This window comes from Chiloscyllium punctatum, chromosome 10 (assembly GCF_047496795.1).
Source record: "Chiloscyllium punctatum isolate Juve2018m chromosome 10, sChiPun1.3, whole genome shotgun sequence".
In the NCBI taxonomy this organism is placed as follows: Eukaryota; Metazoa; Chordata; class Chondrichthyes; order Orectolobiformes; family Hemiscylliidae; genus Chiloscyllium; species Chiloscyllium punctatum.
In genome coordinates, this window is record NC_092748.1 from 13,284,758 (window position 1) to 13,311,534 (window position 26,777).

The 26,777-nt window shown below is 43.5% G+C and overlaps 1 protein-coding gene across 1 annotated transcript; it reads left to right on the forward strand.

Annotated features, from left to right (window-relative positions):
- lrrc3 (leucine rich repeat containing 3) lies at window positions 1-24,450 on the forward strand. The gene is made up of 2 exons (XM_072578302.1): window positions 1-115; window positions 23,400-24,450. The coding sequence occupies exon 2, from the start codon at window positions 23,499-23,501 to the stop codon at window positions 24,282-24,284; it is 786 nt and encodes a 261-aa protein (XP_072434403.1). The 5' UTR covers window positions 1-115; window positions 23,400-23,498; the 3' UTR covers window positions 24,285-24,450.
- Window positions 24,451-26,777: the final 2,327 nt, after the last annotated feature.

Here is a 26,777-nt window from a genome sequence, read left to right on the forward strand (position 1 = left end):
CAGAAGGAGTGTGAGAATGGAGACGCGAGGGGACAAAAGAGACAGGGGGAATTGAGATATCATCAACAAGTAGGAGTGAAGATCAGTTAAAGCAACTGCAGTCTGCTGAGGACAGGTACTGTGACCCAGTGTGCAGCTTGTGTGAGCAGACGAGAAATTTTCCTGCTGAATGTAACTGCTGAGATGGTTTGGTTCCTTGCTGATAATTTGAGCAAGTTAGCAGTTGTTATGAGCCAGAATTTCTGCCCTGTAAATTGTGGATAGTTCTGCTTATTTATATCTGGAATGAATGCAGTTTTTAAACACTCAGTGTCGTTTTGCAGTGAACCCGATTTAGTCTGTGCATCTGGAGATTAGGATTTTATTTGCAGATGAGGAGATTGTTAGAATTAAATGGGCTTATCGGGATGCTTTGATTTGAAAGCAGAGTGAGCCTTGACTTGCTCGAAGGGGGAAGAGAATGTATCAGCTTGTGTTGTGCTGGTCCCTGTCACTGTACCTGCATCCTGGGAATGCTCACTGCCAGCAAGAAGCAAGCACTGCTATCTAATGTGCACAAATGCTCCGTTTGGAGCTGGGAATGCGGTTCTGACTGATATTCCATACATCCATCCAGATGTTACCAGCATGACCTTGTCACTTCAGAAATATGAGTGAGGTGCAGTGGGAGGTGGGAAAGGTGTGTCCCAGGGTGGGAAGGTTATCCTCTCGCCAGTCGCACGCTCTGAGTTCCAGTTTTGTCCAGCTTCCCCCCACAAACTTACTATGCTGTTTCCAACATTTGTACACTCCCGTTCTTTAATCCGGTTGGGAAGGAGCTGGGGCACAGAGTGGAGACGGGAGCTCGGACTGTCCCTATGGACGTATGATAACATGGATGAGTAATCATCCAAGCATTGGCATGCCTTCTGGCAATGGATAATTCTGATCACGCAAATGATTAATGAGAATAATTACATGTTAGTTCCCTTCCAATAAGTAGTCAGCGAGTCTGCCACACTTCCTCCCGATAATTTAGTAATGCCTTTTTGATTGAATGGTAACTAAAGTTTGCCACTAATTGTTGATGGTTATTAACCTTTGTCTTAACATCCCCTTTCCCAACATTTCACTGAACGAGTATCAGCTCTCCCTCTGGAAAAGAGATAGAGAAACCTCAACATGTGCTAAGCTTTCACCTGCTCATATCAGCAGTGGTCATGTCAGCTCCTCTTGATGGTCTTTCTTCATACACTGATGTGGGATAGGAGGTAGTCATTCGATCCGTCTAGCCTATCCTGGCTCTTTGAAAGAACAATCCAGGAGGCCTCACCCTTCCACTCTTTCCTCACAGCCCTGGAAAGTTTTCTGTTTCAATAATTTATCGCACTCCCTTCTCGAAGGGTACATTTGAAACTGCTTCTACTGTCCTTCCAGACACTGTGTCTCTGTGATCAGAGGAAGAAATCTTCCTCTATCTGCCCGCTGGTCCAATGCCAATTAGCATAAACCAGTATCTGATTGCCAGCTCTCCTGCCAGAGAAAACCATTTCTTTCCATCTCCATTCCTATTTGTTTTGAACATCTTTCACTCATGCATTATTCACACAGGTATTTTCTTTCAGGAGATTGAAGGCATGGATAAAGTTCTCCCATTTTCAGTAGTTATTTTGAAATCTTGTTTTCACATCTATCGGCAGTCACGAGTTTGGGTCTTCAGCTTTCAGCAGCGACTGTTAATGGCTCCCACTCCCAGTGCTTCACAATGTTAAGATGCCTACTGGATAGATGGCCTCAAACTCAAAAGGCTGGAGGGATGGCAAGTTATTGCCAGTGCTATATAAAACAGTGCTCACATTGCCTCTGGAGGACTGAGTTCACTTCTGCGCCCTGCATTTCAGAAAAGATATACATATCGGTTTTGTAATTGTTGCCTGCAGATTCGCCAGAGTGACGTGAGGTGAGGTGGGGAGGGGGGGGGGTGGGTGGGGGGGAGTCCGGATTTGGGGGTAACTCATAAGTGTTGACCTGCAAAGGCTGAGTTTCTTTGTTTGTGTTCCCATGAGCATAAAAGGAGAAAGTGAGGACTGCAGATGCTGGAGATCAGAGCTGAAAAGTGTGTTGCTGGAAAAGCGCAGCAGGTCAGGCAGCATCCAAGGAGCAGGAGAATCGACATTTCGGGCATAAGCCCTTCTTCAGGAATGAAGAAGGGCTTAAGCCTGAAACGTCGATTCTCCTGCACCTTGGATGCTGCCTGACGTGCTGCGCTTTTCCAGCAACACCTTTTTCAGCCATGAACATAGAAGCCTAAGGTGTGATGACCATTACACTATGCAGAATATTCAGTAATCAAAAAATAACCTCCGCTCATGCTTCCCAGTGTTCGCCTCTCGGTGTGTCGGTGAATAGGTAAAAGCTTCAGAGGGGCCTTGAACAGGTCCACAATAAAAGGATATTTTACCTTGTTGGGGAATCTAGAACCCGGTGCACAGTTTCAGATGAAGTGTTTTCCAAAGATGAAGAGGAATTTCTTCTCTTAAGTGCTGTTTGTCTTTGGAATTCACTTCCAAGAGAGGAATGGAGGATGCGTCATTGAATATATTCAAGGCTGAACAAGGCAGATTTTTTTTTTGGTCTACACTGGAGCAGAGGGGGTAGGCAGGAGTTAATACCTCATGCTCTTATTGAATGGCAGAGAAGTTTCAATGGGTGAAATGCTTTGATTTCTTCTGATCAAAGTGGAAGATGGCTTATCTGGAGCAAGCAAGAAATTGAACGTAACATCTTTAACTTTTTTTCACTCACAGGACGAGGGTGTCACAGAGTCATACAGCATGGAATTCAGACCCTTCGGTCCAACCAGTCCGTGCCAAACATAATCCCAAACTAAACTAGTCCCACCTGTCTGCTCCAAACCTTTCCCATTTATGTATCCATCCAAATGTCTTTTAAACATTGTACCCACATCCACCACTTCCTCAGCAAATTCATTCCACACGTGAACCACCCTAGGTGTAAACATTTTGCCCCTCAGTCTCTTTTAAATCTCTCTCCCCTCATCTTAAAATTGTGCCCCTTAGTCTTGAAATTCCCCATCGTAGGGAAAAGACAACTACCATCAACTCTATTTATACCTCTCATTATTTTTATAAACTTCTATAAGGTCACCTCTCAACCTTCTATGCGCCAGTGAAAAAACTCCCAGCCTATCCAGCCTCTCTTTGTAACTCAAACTTTCCATACCAACAACATCCTGGTTAATCAGCTCCGAACTATCTACAGCTTGATAATATCCTTCCCAAAACTGGACACGGTATTCCAGAAGAGGTCTCACCAATGTCCTGTACAATCTCAACATAATGTTCCAACTCCTACACTCAAAGGACTGAGCAATGAAGGCAAGTGTGACAAATGCCTTTTTAACCACCCTGTCTGTGAAGCAAACTTTAAAGAATGATGTACCTGCACACCTAGGTCCCCCTGTTCTATAACACTTCTGCAAGGCCCTACCCTTAGTCATATAAGCACTAGCCTTGTTTATTGTACCAAAATGCAATACCTTGCGTTTATCCAGACTGAACTCCATCTGCCATTTATCAGTCCATTGATCCATTTGACCAAATCCTTTTGTAATCTTAGAAAACCTTCTTCACTGTCTGGGCTAGCATTTATTAAAGAGGCAACCACATTGCTGTGGATCTGAGTCACATGTAGGCCAGACCAGGTGAGTATGGCAGATTTCCATCCCTACAGGACATTAGTGAACCAGGGGCACGGTGGCTCAGTGGTTAGCACTGCTGCCTCATAGCGCCAGGGACCTGGATTTGAATCCAGCCTCGGGTGACTATCTGTGTGGAGTTTGCACGTTCTCCCCGTGTATGTGTGGGTTTCCTCTGGGTGCTCCAGTTTCCTCCCACAATCCAAGGATGTTCAGGCTAGGTGGCTTGGCCATGCTAAATTGCCCACATTGTTCAGGGGTGTGCAGGTTAGGTGTATTAGTCAGGGGTAAATGTAGACTAATGGGTTTGGGTGGGATACTCTTCAGAGGGTTGGTGTGGACTTGTTGGGCCTGTTCCCACACTGTAGGGATTCTATTTTAAAAAATGGGATTTTCCTGACAATTGTTCATGGTCATCATTAGGATCTTAATTCCAGATTATTCTTTATTTAATTCAATTTCTACCATTTGCCATGGTGGGGTTTGAACCCGGATCCCTTGAACATGAGCTAACTTTCTGCACTAATAGACTAGTTACAATAAGTCTAGGCCATCACCTCCCCTTAAACTGATGCAAACCATGGATTGCAAGGTGTTGTAGTGTTTATGAGAAAACTGTGTCCACCAAGTATTTCTGCTGGGTGATATGACGCCCCTGAAATCTGGGTTTTGAAACACAGGCAACCCTATCATTTTGGTGCTTAGATTCCTGATTCACTCATTTGTCCTGTTTCTCCAAATAGAACCCAAGGTTTCTTTATCATCAGTAACTCAGGATCTGAGAGACTTTAATGGAAGATGAATTGGTACACAAGGACAAATGTGAACACACCCATGGTACAAGGTCTGAACAAAGGCTTGATTCCTCTGATCATGCTGAGAGGAGACCAAGTGCATTTTGTGGACTGGAGTTCTGTTTGATTGAAAAATCAGCTTGAAAAATGTTGGCATGGGAAAGGGCAGAGAAAAAGTCCTCCATTATATACGTGATAATACAACGGACATTTCTCTCTTTCTCTTTCTAATCTCATCACTCTTGCTCTCACTGTCCTCTCTTTTTCTCTTTTAACCCTCATCTCTCTTTCCACTCCCTTTCTTTCCTTCTGTTTGCCCTTCATTCTCTTGTTTCCAAAGTTTTGTTTAGAGTTCACTCTCAACATGTGTGATCATCAGCAAGGCCTGCAATTATTTTATTCTTTATTGGGTTTTGGGCGTCACTGGCTAGGCCATCATTTATTCCCCATTGCTAATTGCCCTTGAGAAGGTGATGGTGTGTGCCTTCTTGAACTTTGACAGGTTTCGATAGGGGATCTGGATCGGCACAGGCTTGGTGGGCTGGAGGCCCTGTTCCTGTGCTATAATTTTCTGTGCTATGTTGTCCATTAAGTAAGCTCACAGTGCTGTTAAGAGGGGAGAAGTCGAATATTGACCCAGTGACAAGGAAGGAATACAATAGATGGGTGGCATGGTGGCTCAGTGGTTAGGACTGCTACCTCACAGGACCAGGGTCCCAGGTTCGATTCCAGCCTCGGGTGACTTCTGTGTGGAGTTTGCACATTCTCCCAGTGTCTGCATGGGTTTCCTCCGGGTGCTCCAGTTTCCTCCCACAGTCCAAAGATGTGCTGGTCAGGTGAATTGGCCATGGGAAATTGCTATAGTGTAAGGTGCGTTAGTCAGAGGGAAATGGGTCTGGGTGGTTTACTCTTTGGAGGGTTAGTGTGGACTTGTTGGGCTGAAGGGCCTGTTTCCACACTGTAGGGAATCTAATCTATAGCACAAGTTCAGGTTGGTGTGTGGCTTGGAAGCAAATCTGCTGATGGTGGTGTATCCATGGATCTGCTGCCTTTGTTCTTCCAGGTGGTAGAGGTCATGGTTTGGAAGGTGCTGTTGAAGACATCTTTGCAAACTGCTGTTGTGCACCTTGTACATGCTAAACCTTGTGTTGGTGCTGAACTGAGTGAATATTTAAGCTGCTAGGTGGGGTGCCAGTCAAGTAGTTTGATTTACCGTGGAAGGTGTTGAGCTTTTTGAGTGCTGTCAGAGTTGCAATCATCCAGGCAACTGGGGAGCATTCCATCACATTCTTGACTTTTGCCTTGTAGATAGTGGCCAGTGTTTGGAGAGATGGGAGGTAAGTTATTCGCCTGGGGAGTTCCCCTCAGTCAGTGTCCTGGGGGATGGTGGTTGTGAATTTATCTTTGAGCCACAGGGTTGTAGCTGATTTAGATACAAAGGAGATGGAGATCCCACTTTGGAAGACAGTCAAAAGCCAACCACATGGTCATGATTAGTAAATACAAGCTCATCCTATGTACTGATTTGGAACTTCTGTTGGAGAGGGACAGCATCAAATGTTGTTGAGGGAACTGTTGCTCCATCACTTAGAATACACTCCAGAAGTGTTCATGTTTAGTCACACTGAATAAGGTTCAGATCAGACAAGTTAGGGCAGCTCAGTGGTTAGCACTACTGCCTCACAGTGCCAGGGACTTGGGTTAATTCCAGCCTCAGGTGACTGTCTGTGTAGAGTTTGTACGTTTTCCCCGTTACTGCTTGGGTTTCCTTCCAGAGTCCAAAGGTGTGCAGGTTAGGTGGATTGGCCAGGTTAAATTGCCCGTAGTGTCCAGGGATGTGCAGGCTAGGTGACTTAACCATGGGAAACGCAGGATTATGGAATGGGTCTGGGTTGGATGCTCTTCAAAGGGTCACTGTGGCCCAAATGACCTGCTTCCACATTATAGGGATTCTATGAAGTTGTCACTGAATGAACCAAAGCCTATATTCGAACAAAGGGCTGCTTTCTAATGAAATCTGTATTTTGTTGATTCTAAGGGCTTGATTTTCATCATCAAGGCAGGAAGCATGAGGCGAGGAAGTTTCCCAACTTCATGTACATAGCCATGTACATACATCAGTGTCTCCAACGCTCAGTCCTCGCAGTGGGCACCCTTACTCACTCCCATGCCACCTCCCTGCTCCTTCCATGGCCCCCTGCATTCTTCATGCCCATTCTCCCAGCATGCACTAGAGAACCAATGAACCATATAATAACAACGGCACACCTTGAAGTACTACTGAAAGAACCACTCAATCAAAAACCACTTTGAATAAAAAACAGTTCTTATAATCCTATAACTTGTCAACCAAACAGAACCATTGCAGTATTAATAACAAAAGCTTTACCTCTCCTTACACCTCTTAATCCTATCTAAATAAACATACAGGCATTCAGAGAGTACAGTTCAAAAAAGTAAAACTTATTATAACCTCAAAAGATTTATCAGAGTGAGAAAAACTATGGGTGCAACAATGAGTCTGTTATTTTAGAGCCAGGCTATTTCTGACCTCTTCTCTTGTAGATCACAGGTTGGGATTAGGAACTGTAAAGTTAAGCACATTTTTGAGAAATTGAGCTCAGCAAGTATGTGTACAGATCCATCCTGTGCTCAATATTATGCCTGCATCTAATCACTATCCAAAGTGCTATGTAGACACACAGTCATTCTTTCCACCATAGGGGTCTCAGCCAATTGTTGTGTCAACTGTGGCTCAATGGTGGCTTTACTGCATTTGAGTCTGACCGGAATGGGCTCAAAAGACATTGCAGAGAGCTGAACCCAAAAAGTAGGCAGTGCAGTGCTGAGGGAGAACTGCAGTGTTGGAGGGGTGGATGAGATGTTAAACAAATGCCCCAGCTGTCCTCTCAACAGGATCTTAAGGTGCTACTTCACAGTAGGGCAGGGGAGTAGGCAGAAGGGGGTAGGTGGGTGGGAGGGATTGCTTGGTGTCCTGGACAATATTTATGTCACACACCAACAGTCTGTTCACCATACTCCTGACTGTCGGAGCTTGCCATGCACAAGTACCTGTAAGTGTCCTTCATTCAAGCAGTAACTACACTTCAAAGGTATCTCATTGGCGGTAACTGCTATGCTGCAGGGTGTCCTGGAATTGTGATAGGCGCTACAGAAATGCTGGTCTTTTTATTTGTTGTAACGATGAGCAAATGTGAGTGTGATACTGGTTAACAGTTTTGGTCTTTATCGGCACTTCTCAATCTGAGTCCTGAACATATCCCTCCCAGTTCTGTGACTCAAATTCCAAATCTCCATACACCAGCCCCCCCCCCCCCCCCCTACAGTCTCTCCCCCACCCCCCTCACCCCACCCCCCCCACCCCAACACACACACACACACACAAACACAGACACCAAAAGCCCCCAAACTGTGAGCTCACAGGCCGGTTGAAATTCAATTGCCCCCCCCTTCCAAGACTCCTGGAAGGAGTGCTGTATTGTCGCTGCTGCTCCCCCATTCTAGTTCCTGAGTCTGTACATCGGCATCTTCTCTGCAGTAAATACAGTGGAGCAGGTCCATCAGCATTAACAGCTCAGTGTTCAATACATGGTGGAAGTAGAACTCTCCCCTATTAGACTGACTATTGGTGAGGGGTGCATGGAGTGGGAGACGGGAATCCAATAAGCCCTTTGAAATACGCAGCCGGTAACCAGGCAACGAGGGTCTTCAGCTCATTGACATCACTATGTGCAGGCTTGCTTCCTGTTTTGTTCCTCTGTAGCATTGGGGATTTGGAAGATTGAATCTGCATTGAAGTTTAATTTTCTGCAGTTGTTTCTACAACAGATAAACACAACCACACATACTGTACATACACAACCACACACACATAAATACAGACACACACACTATACATTCACAACTGCACACATATAAACACAATCACACACACTATACATACACAACTGCATACACATAAACACAGCCACACACACTGTACATTCACAACTGCACACACATAAACACAACCACACATACTGTACATACACAACCACACACTGCCCCTCTACTGCGGGTGAGTAATCAGAAGGAAGTGAATGCAGCAATTATGCAGTGCTGGGCTTGCAACTGATGCCCACATGAATGAGAAAAAAAAATACACATACACAACCACACACACATAAATACAGACACACACTCATAAACACAACCACACATGCTGTACATATACACACAAACACAATCGCAGCCACACATACATGACCACACACATATACACATAGACTTATATGTAAACACACGCACAAACACATACATAAAGCCACATATATTCATGCTGACTAATATGCAAACACACATGCAAATACATACAATCACAAAGACCTACACGCACTGATATGAACGGACACATTATTTGGTGCAGTTTTCGCTGTCTGGAAGTGGCGAGGTAGGACATGACAAGGCAGCAATTTGGGTAACTTGGCCACGAAGATATAGTTGTCCCTTCTTGCCAACTTAGTAATCAATTCATTGGGTGATTTTCTCAACTTGCCAGCAATGAAGGCCCTTAAAGTGGTCAATTAACAGCTACCTAAAGGGCCACAATTGACACTGGCCTGATGACCAAGCTTCCTGGCAGGTGGGAAAAGCCCCTGGATCGGTGACTGGGAAACTGGGACAATCAGCCTACTGGGTAGGTGAGGGGATCCATTTGCCCCAATCAGTGGCAATGCCTCCGACTCCAGCATCTCGCTCCCTGTGACCCTCATCCCACGAGACTCAAAACAAAAGACATCCACTTGTCCTTTTTAAAAATTAATTTCCAGAATGTGGGCATTATTAGCCTGGCAGGCATTTATTGCCCATCCCTTATCGCCCAGAGGGCAGTTAAAAGTTCAACCCTATTTCAGTGGGTCTGGAGTCACATGTAGGCCGGAACGGAAAGGACAGCAGACTCCCTTCGATAAAGGACATCAGTGAGCCAAATGGGTTTTTTCTGACAGTTGACAATGCTTTTGTGGCCTTCATCAGATTCTGATCCAAATTTTTTATTGAGTTCAAATTTCACCATCTGCTGTAGTTTAGCTATAACACCATTAGATCCCCTAAAGACTGGTCTTCATGCGACAGTCTCTCGGACCCAGAAGTTGCCAGTCCCTGAGTGGGTTAGACAAGACTTCACTGGTGAGCCCTGTGAAGCAGGGTTGAGAAGCATCCAGGCCAGCTGTCCCCAAGCTCAGCTTGGGAGCTCCTTACTAGTGGGGCAGAGAGCCAGTCGGCACTGAACACAATACCCTCCCCCTCCTCACCCAACTGCCATCAACACTAAGTGTTGACCTTCCATTAAAAGGGAATGATTTAAAATGGTAGCAGTGTCGGATTGACGCCATCGACGTTCGGTTTACAAATCTCAACAAGGCTAAACACTGCTTCGAAAAGAGTTAAGTTATGAAGGTTACAATCACTCCTCAAGTCCACTGAGGCTCAGTGGTTAGCATTGTTGCCTTGTCTGTGTGGAGTTTGCATATTCTCCCTGTGTCTGCATGGCTTTCCCCCCACAATCCAAACATGTGCAGGTTAGATGGATTGGCCATGCTAAATTGTGCAGGCTAGGTGGGTTAGCCATGTGAAATGCAGGATTACAGGGGTAGGGGGATGGGTTTGGGAATCTTTGGAGGATCATTGTGGACTCGAAGGGCTGAATACTTCCACACTGTAGGGATTCTAAAATTAAGAGTTATTGCTGGATAGAGAGGGAGAGGAACAATTTCTCCCCAATGGGAGATGTCCAGAACAAAATTAAATGAGGTTGAAATCAACCCTGATGGAAAAGAAACACAGACAAAGTGGAAAGGAGCTATAGCTCAATTTTCATCTGGCACCTGTGGTTGAGATTACCATCACTGCAATAGTAGCTTTTTCAATACTTTACACAATCCCTTGAAATGGCACAGTTGCCATCCCCAATCAGGGTAAATTGGCTAATGCCACCAATAAAAGAAGAAATTTCATGCAAATCTATTAACCTCAACATCAAGAAATGTGTGACTGTAAAGTCGCTAAGCAATGGTATCTGCCTTACTGTAAATTTTGATTCATTTAGTCCCTCACTTAGAATCACTGTTAATGCTCTGGACAGCACTTATCAACAAGATCACTGAAAAGCAGGTGATCTGCTCATGACTATATTGGGATCCTGCTATGCACAAATATTTCCATGCTTCCTACATTATCGTAGAGACTCCACTTCAAAAGCAAGTCATTAACTGTATGAAAGGCCTGAGGGACCTGTAGCAGTGAACAGTCCTTTATAAATGCAAGTCTTTCTTACTGTGCAGTAATGTTGACTGTTTCCACACATGACTGCAAAATCGCAATTGCGAAAGGTATTAATTGGATTATAGCTTGCTCTGAGCTCCTCTCACAAAACTCATCCCACTGGTGAGGCAATGAGAAAAAAAATCAGCGACAAAGGAAAGAATTCAGGTTGTGCGATTGGATGTGATACAGGAATCCAGATTCCGTTACAATAGGAGTTAAAATGAGCTCTGTACTTAAAGCTCTGGTATCCTGTTGAGAGTCACTTTAAAGCATGTGTTATGCAGCGTCGGACTTTTATTCCATGACTTTTATTCCTGCATTACTAACTAGTCTTAGCCCACTAAACAACCTCAATTTACCAACCTTAACATCAAGGAATGGTCGATTATGAGATTGCTAAGCAACTATCCACAGCCTGCTGGAAACTAAAAATGGCATGGAATCTGTTAATGCACCCTCTTGCTAGTGCCTGCTGTGACCATACTTTGACTTTAAGAGGTGTATTTTGTCCCAGGCTTTTTTTTCGTGAAGCAAGGTTATACAGAGGGAATGAACAGCCTGCTCAGAGCTATTAAACAGTTTGTGAGACCTTGGGTTCTTTTTAAGTCAGAACAATAAAAGCTGCCTGAATGGGTGGGGCAAGCTCTGACAGAGCCAGGAGATTCAGTTTTTCCGTAGTAGTTGTTGCTGGGTCTCGAAGCTGGGTGGAAGATACAGTTCACCTCTCCCTGCTGCTCTCTCCCTCAGAGTTTTCTACTGATGTTTTTCCTCCTGGACTGGAGAATTGCCTGTGAGACAATCTATTTTTTCTGAAATTACCTTTGTTTATGGGATGTTACTGTTTTGGAACAATTACTGTTTAGTAGTTAATAATCTATTATTCTGTTAAATTGTCCAATAGAATTAAGTTATTCCAATTTCTTTTCTTTTGTTGTATTTCAACTATAAGGTATGAATTAAGTGTGTTTTGCTTCAAATCTGTAGTCAAATTGCATCTGGAATGCAATGTCTCACATTTGCCTTTAAAATAAGAAAGAGTTAGTGTCTAGGCTATCTTCTTAATAAAATGTGAGAGGGTTTGGTCAGATCTGTAATACTGCCACCAAAGTTCACAGCATCTCTTCAAGCATCAGTTTGTCACATTTTAAAATAAGTTCTTTAAGATTTCAGATGTTTATACCTTCAAAGGAAACGATGTAAATTGATGACCCAAAAAATGATACTTAAAACTTGTTAATATCCTTGCATTAAAAACTAATCCTGCACTCCTCCTTTGAAGGTACTGATTCTTGCCACATTATGAGTGTGGCCGTTACAGTCAGGAGATTCTTTAGCTCTTGAATCTGGTCTACCAATGGTTGATTGCATCGCAATTCTTTCTAGGTTCACTTTTTCTTCAGCCATTATAACTAATATGGCACAGTGGCTCAGTGGCCAGCACTGCTGCCTCATAGTGCCAGGGACCTGGGTTCAATTCCAGCCTTGGGTGACTGTGACATTCTCCCTGTGTCTGTGTGGGTTTCCTCCTACAATCTGCAGATTAGGTGGATTGGCCGTGCTAAATTGCCCATAGTGTGCAGGCTAGGTGGGAAATGCAGGGATAGGGTGGGTCTGGGTGGAATGCTTTTCTGAGGGTCGGTGTGGACTGAATGGCCTGCCTCACGCTGTAGGGATTCTATGATCCATCTGTCTCACTTTTCAATATTTTTAGTTGAAGCCCAGCCTGGACAGCTTCTCTGGTCGTTCATCCATCTCATTGCTTATCATGTGTTAGCCAAGGTGGGGGATGACCAGCTACACAGCAGTGAAATGATGTCACAATGGAGCATGATCCTGATTTAACCTGGCACTTCAGAAATAAACAGAAGGTGTTCCTGATGATGGAGCACCAGAATGATGCATTCCTCACTCTCAATATGTTTCTCACTATCCTCAACAGGGTGTGATGTTTGGAAAGTATCTGCATTTCCTTTCAGAACCTCAAGCAATGTTAAAGTACCCTACAGCCAAGAGAGTAATTTTTGAGGTGTAGTCACACCAATGCAGGTAACAGGGCAACCACTTGCTCACAGCAAACTCCCGCAAGCAGCAACATAATGAAAATCAGGTAATCTATTTGACTTAGTTGAAGAATAAGTACTGTCCGTGACAGCAGGCAAAATATCTCTTTGAAATAGTGCAATACAATCTTGTACATTACCCCGTCTAGGGGAAGCCGAGTCTAAAATTCTCACCTGAAAGACAGCACCTCTAACAGTGCAGTACCACTTCATTTCCTGCATTCAAGGTGCTGTATAAAGAGGCTGGGACTTTTTTCTATGAGGGGTCACCTGATAGAGGTTTTTAAGAGATGGATTAAATAGCTTGTCGAAATTTGGAAGTTATTTCCTGCTCGTGAGGTAATCCAAAAAGAGGAGCCTTAAGTCACTGTTAAATCTCATAACCAACACAGGAGAAACCTTTTCCCCCAGATCATGCTGAGAACTCACTACCAGTTAGCATTGTTCAGGTGAATACCGTAGGTGCATATTATGGGAAGTTTGGTAAATATATGAGAGAAAAGGGAATAGGAGGTTTTGATGAAAGTATGAGCTGAAAAAGGGCTGGCATTGACTAGTTAGGCTGAATACTGTCGCTGTGCTTGTATGTTCAGTGTGATTATGTCAAAGTGTGAGTTGTTGTTGTCATTAGTTATTGATTTAGTTTGATCTGATTTGTTTTATTGTAGTCACAAAAGTGAATCAAGAGAAAAAAAACTCTTTATACAAAGGGTTGGAGCACTGCCCCAGACCTCCAGAGAATAAAAGCCAAAATGGGGCACTATTTGTGGATTCGATAAGCACATTTACAGTTGTAGAGCTGCCAAAGTTAATAAAATATTGCAGTACATCAGATGGGCTGAATGGCCTGTTTCCACGTTCCACAATCCAAAGCTTGCACATGTACTTCTCTTAAATTTAATGGTTGTGTTCCTGAATGATTGAAATTCCAAATCTACAGCCCATTAAAATAAAATAGGTGCTAATACATGTGACAGGAAATTCAGGGAAGCTTCTTTAGCCAGAGAATGGTTAAACTGTGAATCTTGTAGATAGGGAACAGTTGAGGTGCTAATCACATAGATGCAATAAAGAGAGACAGAAAGAAATAGAAGGATATGACAATTGACTGAAATAGGATGGGAGAAGACTCATGTGGAGCATAAATACTAGCATAGATTAATTAAGCTGAATGGTCTGTTTCTGTGCTGTGCAATTCTATTTAATTCTGGGAAAAAAATACAGTACTGGGTTGCAAAGCCTTTGAGAATTAGATTTGAACAGCAGCCCAGGCTGATGGGTGGAAAGTGTTATTTCCCTGTAGACTGTGAGTTTTATCTTTTAATGAAATTGGGAAGTCTGCATTCCTTGCAGATGAGCATTGGCAGCACAAAACTGCGTCAGGAATATTGGAAGGTCTTGCGGACATGATTCGGATTCTGTGCTTTTAGTTTGTTGCAGCCTGTGCAGAGTGTGAAATGATTTTGCGTGTCAGCCTGGTAATGCCATCAGTTCTGAATCAGAAAAACTATGGGGGTCAAACACATGGCCAGTACTAGAAGATAAGCCTCTCATGCTGTATTACCAAGGGAGCATAATGTCAGCTGGAAAGGTTTTTGGCCAACAGTTGTAAAGCTGGCACAGTCCTCCTAGACCATAGGGCTGCTGTCTCATTAGAGAGAAATGACTGATGGTGGTTTAACCTGAGGGTCACCCAACTTCAGCTGAGCAGAGGGGTTGAGAAGAAGAGTCCGTCATGGTAACCACAGCTTGTGCAGGAATTAAAATTCAACCTATAAAGTCGGTCACTGTTGCAAAGTAAGTCTATGCTATATGGGCTCACATGTCCCATTCTGGATCAAAGAGACGATCAAAGTGGGAAACCTGCGATTTCATGCCCTTCTTAACCCCTGGCCACATGGTGGCTTATGTGATCTACATCCCACCAATCCCACCTGCCTCTTATCCAGTGACTTGATTTTTCTCTCCGACTATGGCATGTACAGGTTCCACACGCTAGTCAAATTCGCAAAGTCTGTTTGCGAGTTATTTTCAATTTGCAGACATTTGTGTGCGTGGTATTTTACAGTGCAGGAACGGACAATATACCTCACCTCATTCATGCCAGTGTTTGTCGGATACTCCATTTCACTCCCTCTCCCCTCGCCAACGTTGTCTCATCCTGTTAACATATACATTTGCGAAGGCAAGGTATACAAGGCCATGGGCCAAGTGATGCAAAATGGGATTGGAATAAGTTAGGTGACTGTTTTTGATTGGCACAGACTCAGTGGGCCAAACAACCTTTTTTTGGCACTGTACATCTCTATAACTATTCTCCTATTTCTTTCTATTTAACATAACTTTATCCAGTTTTCCCCAAAAATGTATCATGAAACACAAAATGGTTAGAGCACAGGAGACCATTCATATCATTGTGTCAGTCTTGGCATTCTGCAAGACTATTGCAGTCTTACCACTCTTTCCCTATAGCCCTGCAGTTCTTTTATCTTGATTATAATTACCCATTTATAAACACTCTAATATAGCAACCAAATTATATGATCGATGAAGTCTGCCTCCATCACATTCTCAGGCTGCTCCCGATGTCCAGATCTTTACCATTATTACTTTGGAGAAATTCCATGCATTACCATTTAAAATTTCCAGGATTTGTTGTTTAAATAATCTTCAAGTATTCGGCACATCTGCAATGTTCAGCTTGAAGGTTTATTATTTATCCATTGTATTTCTGGCATATTAAAAAGGCAGGTGAATTTATGTTTGAAACATCGCTGAAAAACAACATTTAATAGCCAGCATCTCCATCAAAGCTTTGTTTTGATTACTCAGAACAAGCAACTTCTAAAAAAAAAAATCCCCATCTATAAATAAATCTATATACTATTTGCTTCAACTACTCATTTTGGGAGTGAGTGCCATATTCTAACTGTTCTCTGGGTAAAGATATTTTCCTTGAATTCTCTACTGATCTTTTTCCTAGGGTGGGTGAATCCAAAACCATGGGGCATAAATTTAAGGTGAGAAGGGAAAGATTTAAAAGGGACCTGAGGAGTAATTTTTTTCATGCAGAGGGAGGTGTGTGTATGGAATGCCAGAGGAAGTGGTGGAGGCTGGTACAATTACAGCATTTAAAAGGCATCTAGATGGCTTTTATGAACAGGTAGAGTTTAGAGGGATATGGGCCAACTGCTGGCAAATGGGACTAGTTTAATTTAGGATATCTGGTCAGCATGGACAAATTGTATTAAAGGGTTTGTTTCTGGTTGTATAACTTCACAAATCTGTGACTCTAACCCATGGTGTTGGCATCATTCTGCATATGCAGACAGCTGTCCAGCCAACTGATCTAACTGACCCAATATCAACAGTGATAGCACTCTTACCTTTGAATCAGAAGAACTGAGAACTTAAATCCCATTCCTAAGGCTTATAATCGTAGCCAATATTCCAATGACACCTTTCAGATGAACTATTAAATCAAGAGGACCTGCCCTCTCTAGAGGATGTAAAAGAGTCCTTGGCATTATTTTAGTAAGGAATATAGCTGTTCTCCCCAGTGCCCTGGCCAATGTTTATCAATCAACCAAGATCTCCAACAGGGATTAATTAGTCATTGATCTCAATGCCGTTTGTTAAAGCTTCCTGCGTGCATATTGATTGCTGTGTTTCCTTTATTTCAACAGTACAACAGTTTAAAAGGAATACTCTACTGGCCAGAAAGTGCTTTGGAATATCCTATGGTCATGAAAGAAACTGCAATATCTTTTGTGACTTTCTTGTTGCATTGTTGAGCTGTTTTAAACTGTGGGCTCATGTGGCAAGTCAATTCCCCAACTAATGCTGCAGAGACAGATTAGATGGCTATTTGAGGACATCACTCTTACAAGAAGCAGCTAATACATCCAGTCACTGCATAGCATTAAAACTAAATTATAGTATCTATTTTTCTGAAGTTAAGGAATTGCTCCTTGACCCCCTCTGTCACCTCACTTCTCTCTTCTCTAAGATGTATCTTAAAACCCATCAATAGGCTGGAGTACAATGTGGGCAAATAGAACATAGAACATAGAACAATACAGCACAGAACAGGCCCTTCGGCCCACGATGTTGTGCCGAACTTCTATCCTAGATTGTGATGCTGTTCATTTTGGAAGGGAGAACAAAAGAACAGAGTATTTTTAAATTGCAAAAAACTGCAGAAAGCTGTGACACAAAGGTACTTGGGGGTACTTGTGCATGAAACACAGACAGCTAGCACAGCGGTACAGCAGGTAATCAGGGGGGCTCATGAAATGTTGGCCCTTATTCCAAAGGGCTTAGAGTGTAAGAGGAGGGAAATCTTAACTGCAACTGTATAAGGTGCTGGTGAGACCACATCTGGAGCACTGTGAGCACTCTTGGTCCTTTTATTTAGGAAAAGATATCATTTCATTGAACGCAGTTCAGAGAAAGTTCACTAGGATAATCCCTGGTATGGAGGGATTGTCTATGTGCTCCGGTTTCTTCCCACAATCCAAAGATGTGCAGGTCAGGTGAATTGGCCATGCTAAATTGTCCATAGTGTTAGCTGCATTAGTCAGGGTTAAATGTAGGGGAATGGGTCTGGGTGGGTTACTCTTCAGAGGGTCGCCGTGGACTTGTTGTATTGTAGGATCTGTTTCTGTCCTGTAGGGGATCTAATCTAATCTAATCTAATCTAATGTAATCAAAGGTTAACCAGTTTGGGGCTGTACTCATGGAAGTTTAGAAGATTGAAAGGGGATCCTATTGAAATATATCGGATTCTTAAGGGACATGACATGGTAAACGCTGAGAGGATGTTTCCCCTCATAGGCGGGTCTAGGAACAGAGGGTACCAACTCAGAATAAAGCGGCATTAAATAAAGACTGAGATGAGGAGGAATTTCTTCTTCATGAGGGTTCAGAGTCTTTGGAACTCCTTGCCACAGACAGCTGTGGGAACAGAGTCTATACTTAAGGCTGTTAGGTAGATTCTTGTTCAGGAGGGGGATCAAGGGTATGGGGAAAGGACAGGAAAGTGGACGTGAGATAGATGTGATCAGCCATGATCTTAATGAAGACCTACTCCTATTTGTATTTCTTATGGCCTTATGATAATTGGAGCAATTGGTTCAGCTTGTCTAACATTGCCTTATGTCTAGGTGTTGCAAATACCAAACAAAGTGGGATGTAACTACAATGACTGATTTTTTTCCCCTCATCTATGCTGAGTTGAATTAAATTGTAAGAATGGATTTTGACAAACAAAAGAAAATATAGGCCACACATAACCTTTTGTCTTCTTTCTCTCTGTGTTTTAACTAAAAGACTCTATTACCTCAATGGAAGTGGTTTGACTCAATGAAGATGTTAACTAAGCTGAACTTTGCTGAAATGAGACTTCGGTCTCTTTGCTCGGTTTATTTATGTCTCACAGACCAACATTACAAGTTAATTTAAAGATACTGTCAGTGAAAGCTTCACATCTACAAGGATAGCTTGCAATCATGGGTTTTAGTTGCTCTCACACATTTAAACCCAGTTCGTTTGATCTGCTTGGCAGCATCAAATAAAAAAAGTCAATACATTGAGTGAGATGTGTCCTTTCACTCCCGCTAAAAAATTAGCTTTCAGCAGCAAGAAGCACATTTGTCAACTTAAGGTAATGCTGTGTGGGAAATGTGATGAGCGTACCCTCCCAACCTCTGAGCCACAGTTAACAGGAGCACCTTTGAGAGAATCACATGTGTATAGTCCATTGGAGAAGCTACCATGATGAGAATACCAGGAGGTCCACAGTGATTAGTACCCGGGCATCTCCGCACCCATCGCTAAATTCTCCCATCCTCAGTTCCCAGCGAATGACAAAGTGTGCCTCTGGGAGTGGATCCCTGCACCCAATTCTGGGATCATGGCTCAATCAATTGTAGCTCTACTCTGGGAGCTGAATCAAGTCGAATATCCTTACTCTCCTGAGACATGGCTAGGAAGTGAGGAATATCGAATTAGCCATGATTCTATTGAATGGTGGAGCAGGATTGAGGGATGAATGGCTTACTCTTGTTCCTATTTCTTATGTTTTTATTATGGGAGAATTGATAAAATGCTCTCTGCCCCCAGTAGACTGTGGTCTCCATCCCTTTGCTTCTGGTTATAAAATCAGCTTGGGGAACATGGGAAGATGAGAAACAGGAGCAGGGGCACCACCGTGGCTCAGTAGTTAGCACTGCTGCCTCAGATCCTTAGGGATACGGGTTTGATTCCAGCCCTAGGTGTGGAGTTTGCATGTTCTCCCTGTGTCTGTGTGGGTCTCCTCTGGGTGCTCTGGTTTCCTTCCACAGTGTATTGGTGATGTGGATTGACCATGCTGAATTGCTCATAGTGTCCAGGGATGTGGGTTAGCTATAATAATATGGGTTAAGGGGATGGGATGGGGGACTGGGTCTGGGTGGTACGCTCTTTGGAGTGTCAGTACAGACTCAGTGGGCTAAATGGCCCTCCGAAGAGCATTCCACCCAGAGTTACACTATCCCCACATTTCCCATCACTAATCTAGCTAGTCTGCACATCCCTGGATGTTATGCGGCAATGTAGCAAGGCCAGTCCACCTAACCTGGATATTTGGATTGTGGGAGGAAACCAGAGCATCAGGAAGGAACGCACACAGACAGTCACCAAAGGATGGAATCAAACCAGGTCCTCAGCACTGTGAGGCAGCAGTGCTAACCACTGAGCTACCATGCTACCTGTGGTTCATAGAATCCCTACTGTGTGGAAACAGGTCATTTGGCCCAACAAATCCACACTGACCCTCCAAACAGTAACCCACCCAGACCCATTCCCCTACCCTATATTTAGCCCTGACGAACGCAACTAATCTACACATCCCTAAACACTATGGGCAATTTAGCATGGCCAATTCATCCAACCTGCACATCTCTGGATTGTGAGAAGAACCCATGCAGACACAGGGAGAATGTGCAAACTCCACACAGTCACCCGAGGTGGGAATCGAACCCAGGTCCATGGCACTGTGAGGCAGTAGTGTTAGCCACTGAGCCAACGTGTCACAATACCTCCTTGTCTCCTTATTTTGGAACCATGCCCGCCTCGTTCCAGTTTCCCTTACATGACTCTCTCAGTATCCACTTTGTCAAGTCCACTTAGGATTTTTGATACTTCAATAAGATCAATTTTCATTCTTCTAAACGCACAATGCTTTCCTAGTAAGATAACCCCTTCTTCCTAGAGATGAAGACTATTGCTTTGATAGAGCACAGAATTTGCACATACATAAGACAGGAGCAGAGGAAACCTCCATGGAATAGTGCAATTTTCACACAGAAAGTTTATTTTAAGTACTGGCATAGCACTATAAAGATTGAAAATTTTGTAATTTTTCGTCGGAAATTTGATCTCGATTCTGCTGATGCTTCTAAGCGTCTTCAATTTTACACAATTGGTTTCTGAGATTGAATCATCAGTATGTAACTGACTACTTATGTGTTTTATTCTCTTTGCAAATTTAACTTGGACAGTTTCAAAGAAGGATTGTTTTTCCTGAAATTACCGTCCCTAAACCTCTCCACCTTTCTCTCTCTCTCTCTCTCCTTGTTCAAGATGTCCGATATATTCTATCCCTTTGACCAAGATTTTGTCACCTGTTCCAATATTTCCTTATGTGGCATGGTGTCAAATGTTGTTTTATTGTTCAACTGTGCAGCAGCTTCATGTTGTTTTTACTGTGATAACAGGTGCTATATGAGTGCAAGTCATTGCTGGCTTTCATGATTTTTCCCTTTAATTTTCTGCTTCGAGACAGAATCAATGACTTTAGACGACAGGAGAGGATTGATGGGGTTAGAGCAGTTGGCGTTATGTCCATGGACTTTTAAAAGGCACCTGACCAAGAGCTATGTATAGATTTGTCAGCAAATTAAAACCCATGCTTTTCAAGGGTACAGTGATGGTGTGGGTACAAAATTGCCTAAAGGTTGAAAGGCCACAGCGCGTGGCTGCTCCTGAGGTAAGAGGGAGGTATACATTGGTGTTCCCTAGAGGCTGGTATTCCCTGTCACCCATCAGCTCCTCTAGGACTTGGAGGGCAGACTGCCATCTTGGCAAACAGGTGGCTCTCTAGTGCCCCTGCTGGTACAGGCTGTTTTTGGCTATTGCTTCCCCTCCTGGCCTCCAAAACATGGCAGCTGGCTTCCAGCCACAGGCTTCAGTCAGCTATTCCCAGGAACTGGCTCTTTGGCTCTCAGCAACCCCCTCACCCCCTCCCTCATCCCCAGACTTGGGTCCACCTCTCCTGGCCCTGAACTTTTGAATCTTGCCTCTCACACTGACTGGCTGTCCAACGTTTACCAGACTCAGGAGCAGGCCCAAGAGGAGGTCCTCCGATTCCCAAAGATCGGGAGCGTGGGGCTGAAATCTAACCAAAATAACAACAATAGATTTAAAAATCAATTACTCCTCGCTGTTTTATTTAGGAGGGGTGAATTGCCTCTGATTGGTCCCAATGAGTGAATTTTTCTGAGTGATTCCAGTACCTGCTGCCTCCACTGTAATCTGAGCATTATCAGTGCAGAGATGACAACTTGCAGGGGACTTTCAAATGAACCATTCATGAATATAACCTGGTCCTAGCTAATAAATTCAACAAAGAACTCAAAATAGTACTTTACACTCAGAGAGCAGTTACGAATGGGGAACTTGCTGTCATTTTGTGTTTGAAGTGAATAGCACAGATACAATTTAATGGAAACATGATAATTACATGAGGGAATATGCAGATAAAATTGGGTGATCTTGCCGTGAGGATAAACACCAGCCTAAGACCAAAGATCAAGTGAAAGGGTGGAATTGAAGGAAATCAGTATTGGCACAAAAACAGTGCTGGGGAATTAATCGGGTTAAAGGCTGACAAATCATCAGGACCTGATATTTCTGCATCCCAGAATACTAAAGACCCTGGATAAATTGGAAAAGTATTGAGGACCCATTTAGAGTTATAGAGTCATACAGCATAGAAATAGACCCTTTGGCCCAACCAGTCCATGCTGACCATGTTCCCAAACTAAACTAGTCCCACCTGGCTGTGCTTGGCCCATATCCCTTCAAACCTTTCCTATTCATGTACTTATCCAAATGTCCGTTGAATATTGTAATTGTAACAGCATCCACCACTTCCTTTGCAAGTTCATTTCACACACAAACCACTCTCGGTATCAAAAAGTTACCCCTCATCTCTTTTTAATATCTTTCTCCTCACACATGCCCTCAAATCTTGAAATCTCCCACCCTCGGAAAAACACAGCTGCCATTCCCCTTACGTAAGCCTCTCATGATTTTATAAATCTCTGTGAGGTGCACCCCTCAACCTCCTAAGCTTCAATGCAAAAAGTCTCAGCCTATCCAGTCTCTGCCTATGGCTCAAACCCTCCAACACTGGCAACATCCTAGTAAATCTCTTTTGAATTCTGTTTGGCTTAACAATAATCTTCCTATAACAGAACATTGGTTATGCCATTTGTGGAATACTGGTCTCCCTGCTTTAGGTAAGATGCTGCTAAACTTGAAAGGGTTCAGAAAAGATTTAAAAGGATGTTGCTGGTGTTGGAGGATTTGAACTAAAGGGAGAGGCTGATTAGGCTGGGACTGTTTTCCCTGGAGCATAGGAGGTTGAGAGGTGACCTTATAGAGAGTTATAAAATCATGAGGGCATGGATAGGGTGAATAGCTAAGATCGTTTTCACAGGGTAGGGGTGTCCAAAGCTAGAGGGTATAGGTTTAAGGTGAGAGGAGAAAGATTTAAAAGGAACCTAAGGGGCAACTTTTTTATGCAGAAGGTGGTGCGTGTATGGAATGAGCTGCCAGACGAAGTACCAGGTGGAGGCTGGTACAATTACAGCATTTAAAAGGCATCTGGATGGGTATATGAATAGGAAGGGTTTGGAGGGACATGGACCAAATGCTGGCAAATGGGACTAGATTAATTTGGGATATCTGGTCCGCATGGACAAGTTGGACTGAAGGGTCTGTTTCCATGCTGTACATGTCTTTGACTCTACGGCTGTATGACCAGAACTGGATACAGTATTCCAAAACAGTCCTGTACAACCTCAACATGGCGTCCCAACTCCTGTACTCAAATGTCTGAACAATGAAGGCAATTGTACTGAACATCTTCTTAACCACCCTATCTACATGTGACTCAAAGTTCAAAGAATTATGTGCCTTGACCCCTCTGTGTCTCCCTGTTCTACAGCATTACCCACGGCCCTCCTTGTAATTGTATAAGTTCTGCCCAAAACACAATATCTCGCATTTATCCAAATTAAACTCATTCTAACAGTCCTCAGCCCAATTGATCGAGATCTCTTTGTAATCTGAGATAGCCTTCTTCACTGTCTACTACATCATCAATTTAACTGTTTCAGTGCATTAAGTCCAAGATCATTCGATAGAAAGAGGGAATGGTTGTTGGCCTAATCTTCTCACTGTCCTATTTTCCTTTAGTCCACAGAGTCTCTGCTGGTGCTGGCCCCTTGAGTGACTTGGCTGCTCTCGGAATGGATGAGCTATTCTAATGGGTGGCATTGAGACCTTCTTCTCACCATGTCACAGGGTAGCTTGACATGGCTCCGGTTCAAGATCGAGCAGTCAATGGCCTTGGGTAGTCTCCTACTGGTCTTTTCTTTGCTTCAGGTGGTCACCAGCACGTGCCCAAGAAGCTGCCAGTGTTTCGACAAGAACGGGAAATTTGTGCGCTGCACTGGCAAGAACCTGAAGGAAATCCCCAAGGACCTCCCTGCTGACACCGTGACCTTACATCTTAACTCCAACCGGATAACCAAAATACCCAGCAATGCCTTCAAGGACCTCTACCTACTCAAGGAACTGGATTTATCCAAAAACGCCATTGAGTCAATAGATATTGAAGCATTCAAAGGAATCCCCGAGGGCCTCAAGATGCTTGATCTGTCGAGCAACAGGATCCAGAGTGTGCCAAAGGAGGCCTTCAGTAAAATTAAAGCAAAGATCCGACTCTCAGACAACCCATGGCACTGTGAATGCTCGCTGCAGCAGATTATCGAGGAGCTGACCCTTGACCCGGAAACGGTCAACGACTTCATCTGCCACTCCTCAGTGCAGGAGGAATATGCCGGCCAGCCACTCATCCAGATCCTCGATTCAGGTATCAACTTCTGCAACATCCACCAGAAGACGACCGATGTCGCCATGTTCATCACCATGTTTGGCTGGTTCACCATGGTCATCTCCTACATCGTGTACTACGTGCGCCAGAATCAGGAAGATGCCAGGCGTCACCTCGAGTACCTTAAGTCGCTCCCAAGCACACAGATCACCAAGGAGTTTGACACCATCAGTACTGTACTGTGAGATCGATTGTGTGACACCTATGCGACCTTAATATTGGATGAGTCAGCACCGCTCCTGGCTCAACCACAAGTGCCTCATTTGCTAATTAGAGATTGTACGCCCTTTGACCTTTTCTATGATTTTTTTTCTGTGCGTTTGAAGTTCCTAATAAAGCTGTCAGAACGAATGAGCTGTGGTGACTTTGGTAGACAATGAAATATGACTGTCTTCTTTCCTGAGCATCGGGCTTCAATCCAAGTCAGATTTGTGAAGGGTGTGGGAAGGTGGCAGATTCCTCAAAAGCCCTGGGAAGCCTTAAGGTTATGGTGGTGCTGCAGATCAAAGGGTTTTAACATTCAGGACCAGGCCGGAGGCCCATCCACAGTCAGAGAGTGGCACGGTAGACTGGGCGGAGGGTGTAGAGGGAAAGGTGCACTACTGAGCACAATCAATGGAGGAAGTGGGTAGGTGAAGGTTCCTTAGCAATCATGAGATGGACAGGGATAAAGGGCATGGGGAGTCATAATGATTAGGTGGACAGAGAGGGTTTTGCATGTCCCATGTACCTGTCGAGACACTAGAGGAGGGTCCCTGGCAGCTAGGAATCAGGCCACTGTAAAATTCCAACTTTGTCGGCAATGCACATGTACGTCTGTGAGCCAGGATATCCACAGGGTCCTGATGTACATCAGCCAGTTCTCTTTCCTGATGAGACAGGAAGACTGGGACCAATGTCCAAGAAGGCAGCACATTCAAGGGCAATTAGAGGTTGGCAATAAATGCCAGTCTAACCAATGCCACTCATATTCCAGTGAGGAGTGAATACTTGGCTTGTTGGTATATGGTGGACAACATCTCAGGTCTAGTCTAAGTTGAGGCAGTTATGATCTCTTTAAACGCTACTGTTCCGCAAGGAAAATTTTGGTTTGTGTGTAATCTACAGCTTGGGTTATATTTAGGAATAACAGCAACTGACTGATGTTATCAGAGGGGAAGGACGGGGAAGATTTATTGTAGCGATTCTGTTTATACCTCACAACATCTCAGATTGGCTGCATGTCAAGAAGCTGTGAATTGAATTGGGAGGTAACTTAATTTCTATTTCCAATTAAATATTCAGGACAAAGCAAAGCTCCTATTTGTCATCTAATTAAAAAAAATAAACACTCATACAGCATTGAGTGAGATCCTGGTCAACATTCACTTTCAAGCACCCTCTGGAGACAGGCAAATTCTCCCTCGTGTCCTGATCGATATTTATGCCTGAATCAACATCATTAAAAATGATTATCTGGTTCATTATCATGTATGTTACTGTGTGTGTAAATTGGTAGCTCCCTTTCCTACAACACAAACAGGAGCATACTTCAAGGTTATTTAGTTATCTGTAAAGATGCTTTGGGATTTGGGAATGGTGTTATATAAATGCAAGTCTTTTCCTTTTATGCACACCACAGTCTCCCCATGAAATGAATCATTAGGAACTTAATGCAATGGGTCAAGCAAGCACCTCATGTGTGAAACAAAGCAGCCATTACGAGAGAAGACAAGTTCTACAAACAGCTAATGAGATTTGTGACAGGCTAATTTTCTGTTCACAAAGGGAGCAATGTTAGACACTGGGAGAATTTGCATCCCTTGACAGATGCCTAACATCCAGCAGATTACAGTTAATTTTGGCCAGTTGTCTAAAAGATACCATTTTCTATAAAAGCAATGTTTCATTATTTTTATAATTAATCAGGCCTATGTTTATGCACTGCAATCAGACCTGAACCTGCAGTTTCTGCCTCTGTACTACCCGCAGAACTAAATAAGCAATCATTATGCTGTGGGAGCGGCCAATGATTGATTGTGGAGTACAACATTATGACATCTGTGTCACAGAGTTACAGAATCATACGGCATGAAACCAAACCCTTCAGTCCAACCAGGCCATACCGAACATAATCCCAAACTAAACTAGTCCCACCTGCCTACTCCTGGCCAATATCCCTCCAAACCTTTCCTATTCAGGTATTTATTCAAATGTCTTTTAAACATTATAATTGTACCCACATCCACCACTTTTGCAGGAGATTCATTCCACACATGAACCGCTCTCTGTGTAAAGATTTCCCCCTTGACTTTTTTAAATCCTTCTCCTCTCACCTTAAAAATGGTCTTGAAATCCCCCATTCTTGATTAAAGACACCTACCATTAACCCTATCTAGCCCCCTCATGATTTTATAAACTTCAACAAGGTCACCTCTCAACCTCCTACCTCCAGTGAAAAAAGCGCCAGCCTATCCAGCCTTTCTTTATAATTCAAACCTTCCATACCTGGCAACATCCTGGTAAATCTCTTCTGAACCCTCTCCAGCTTAATCACATCCTTCCTTTCACTCAGCAACCAGAATTGGGTGCAACATTCCAGAGGAGGCCTCAGCAATCACAAAGTAGAGATAACTTTGACCTTTTGGGATGGTGCAGTGAGGTTTGAGAACGTGGCTGAAGAGCTTCTGTGCAGAGGA

Bases quoted from the DNA above. Each gene is read 5' to 3' on its own strand.
- lrrc3 (XM_072578302.1), top strand. From the start codon at position 23,499: ATGTCACAGGGTAGCTTGACATGGCTCCGGTTCAAGATCGAGCAGTCA.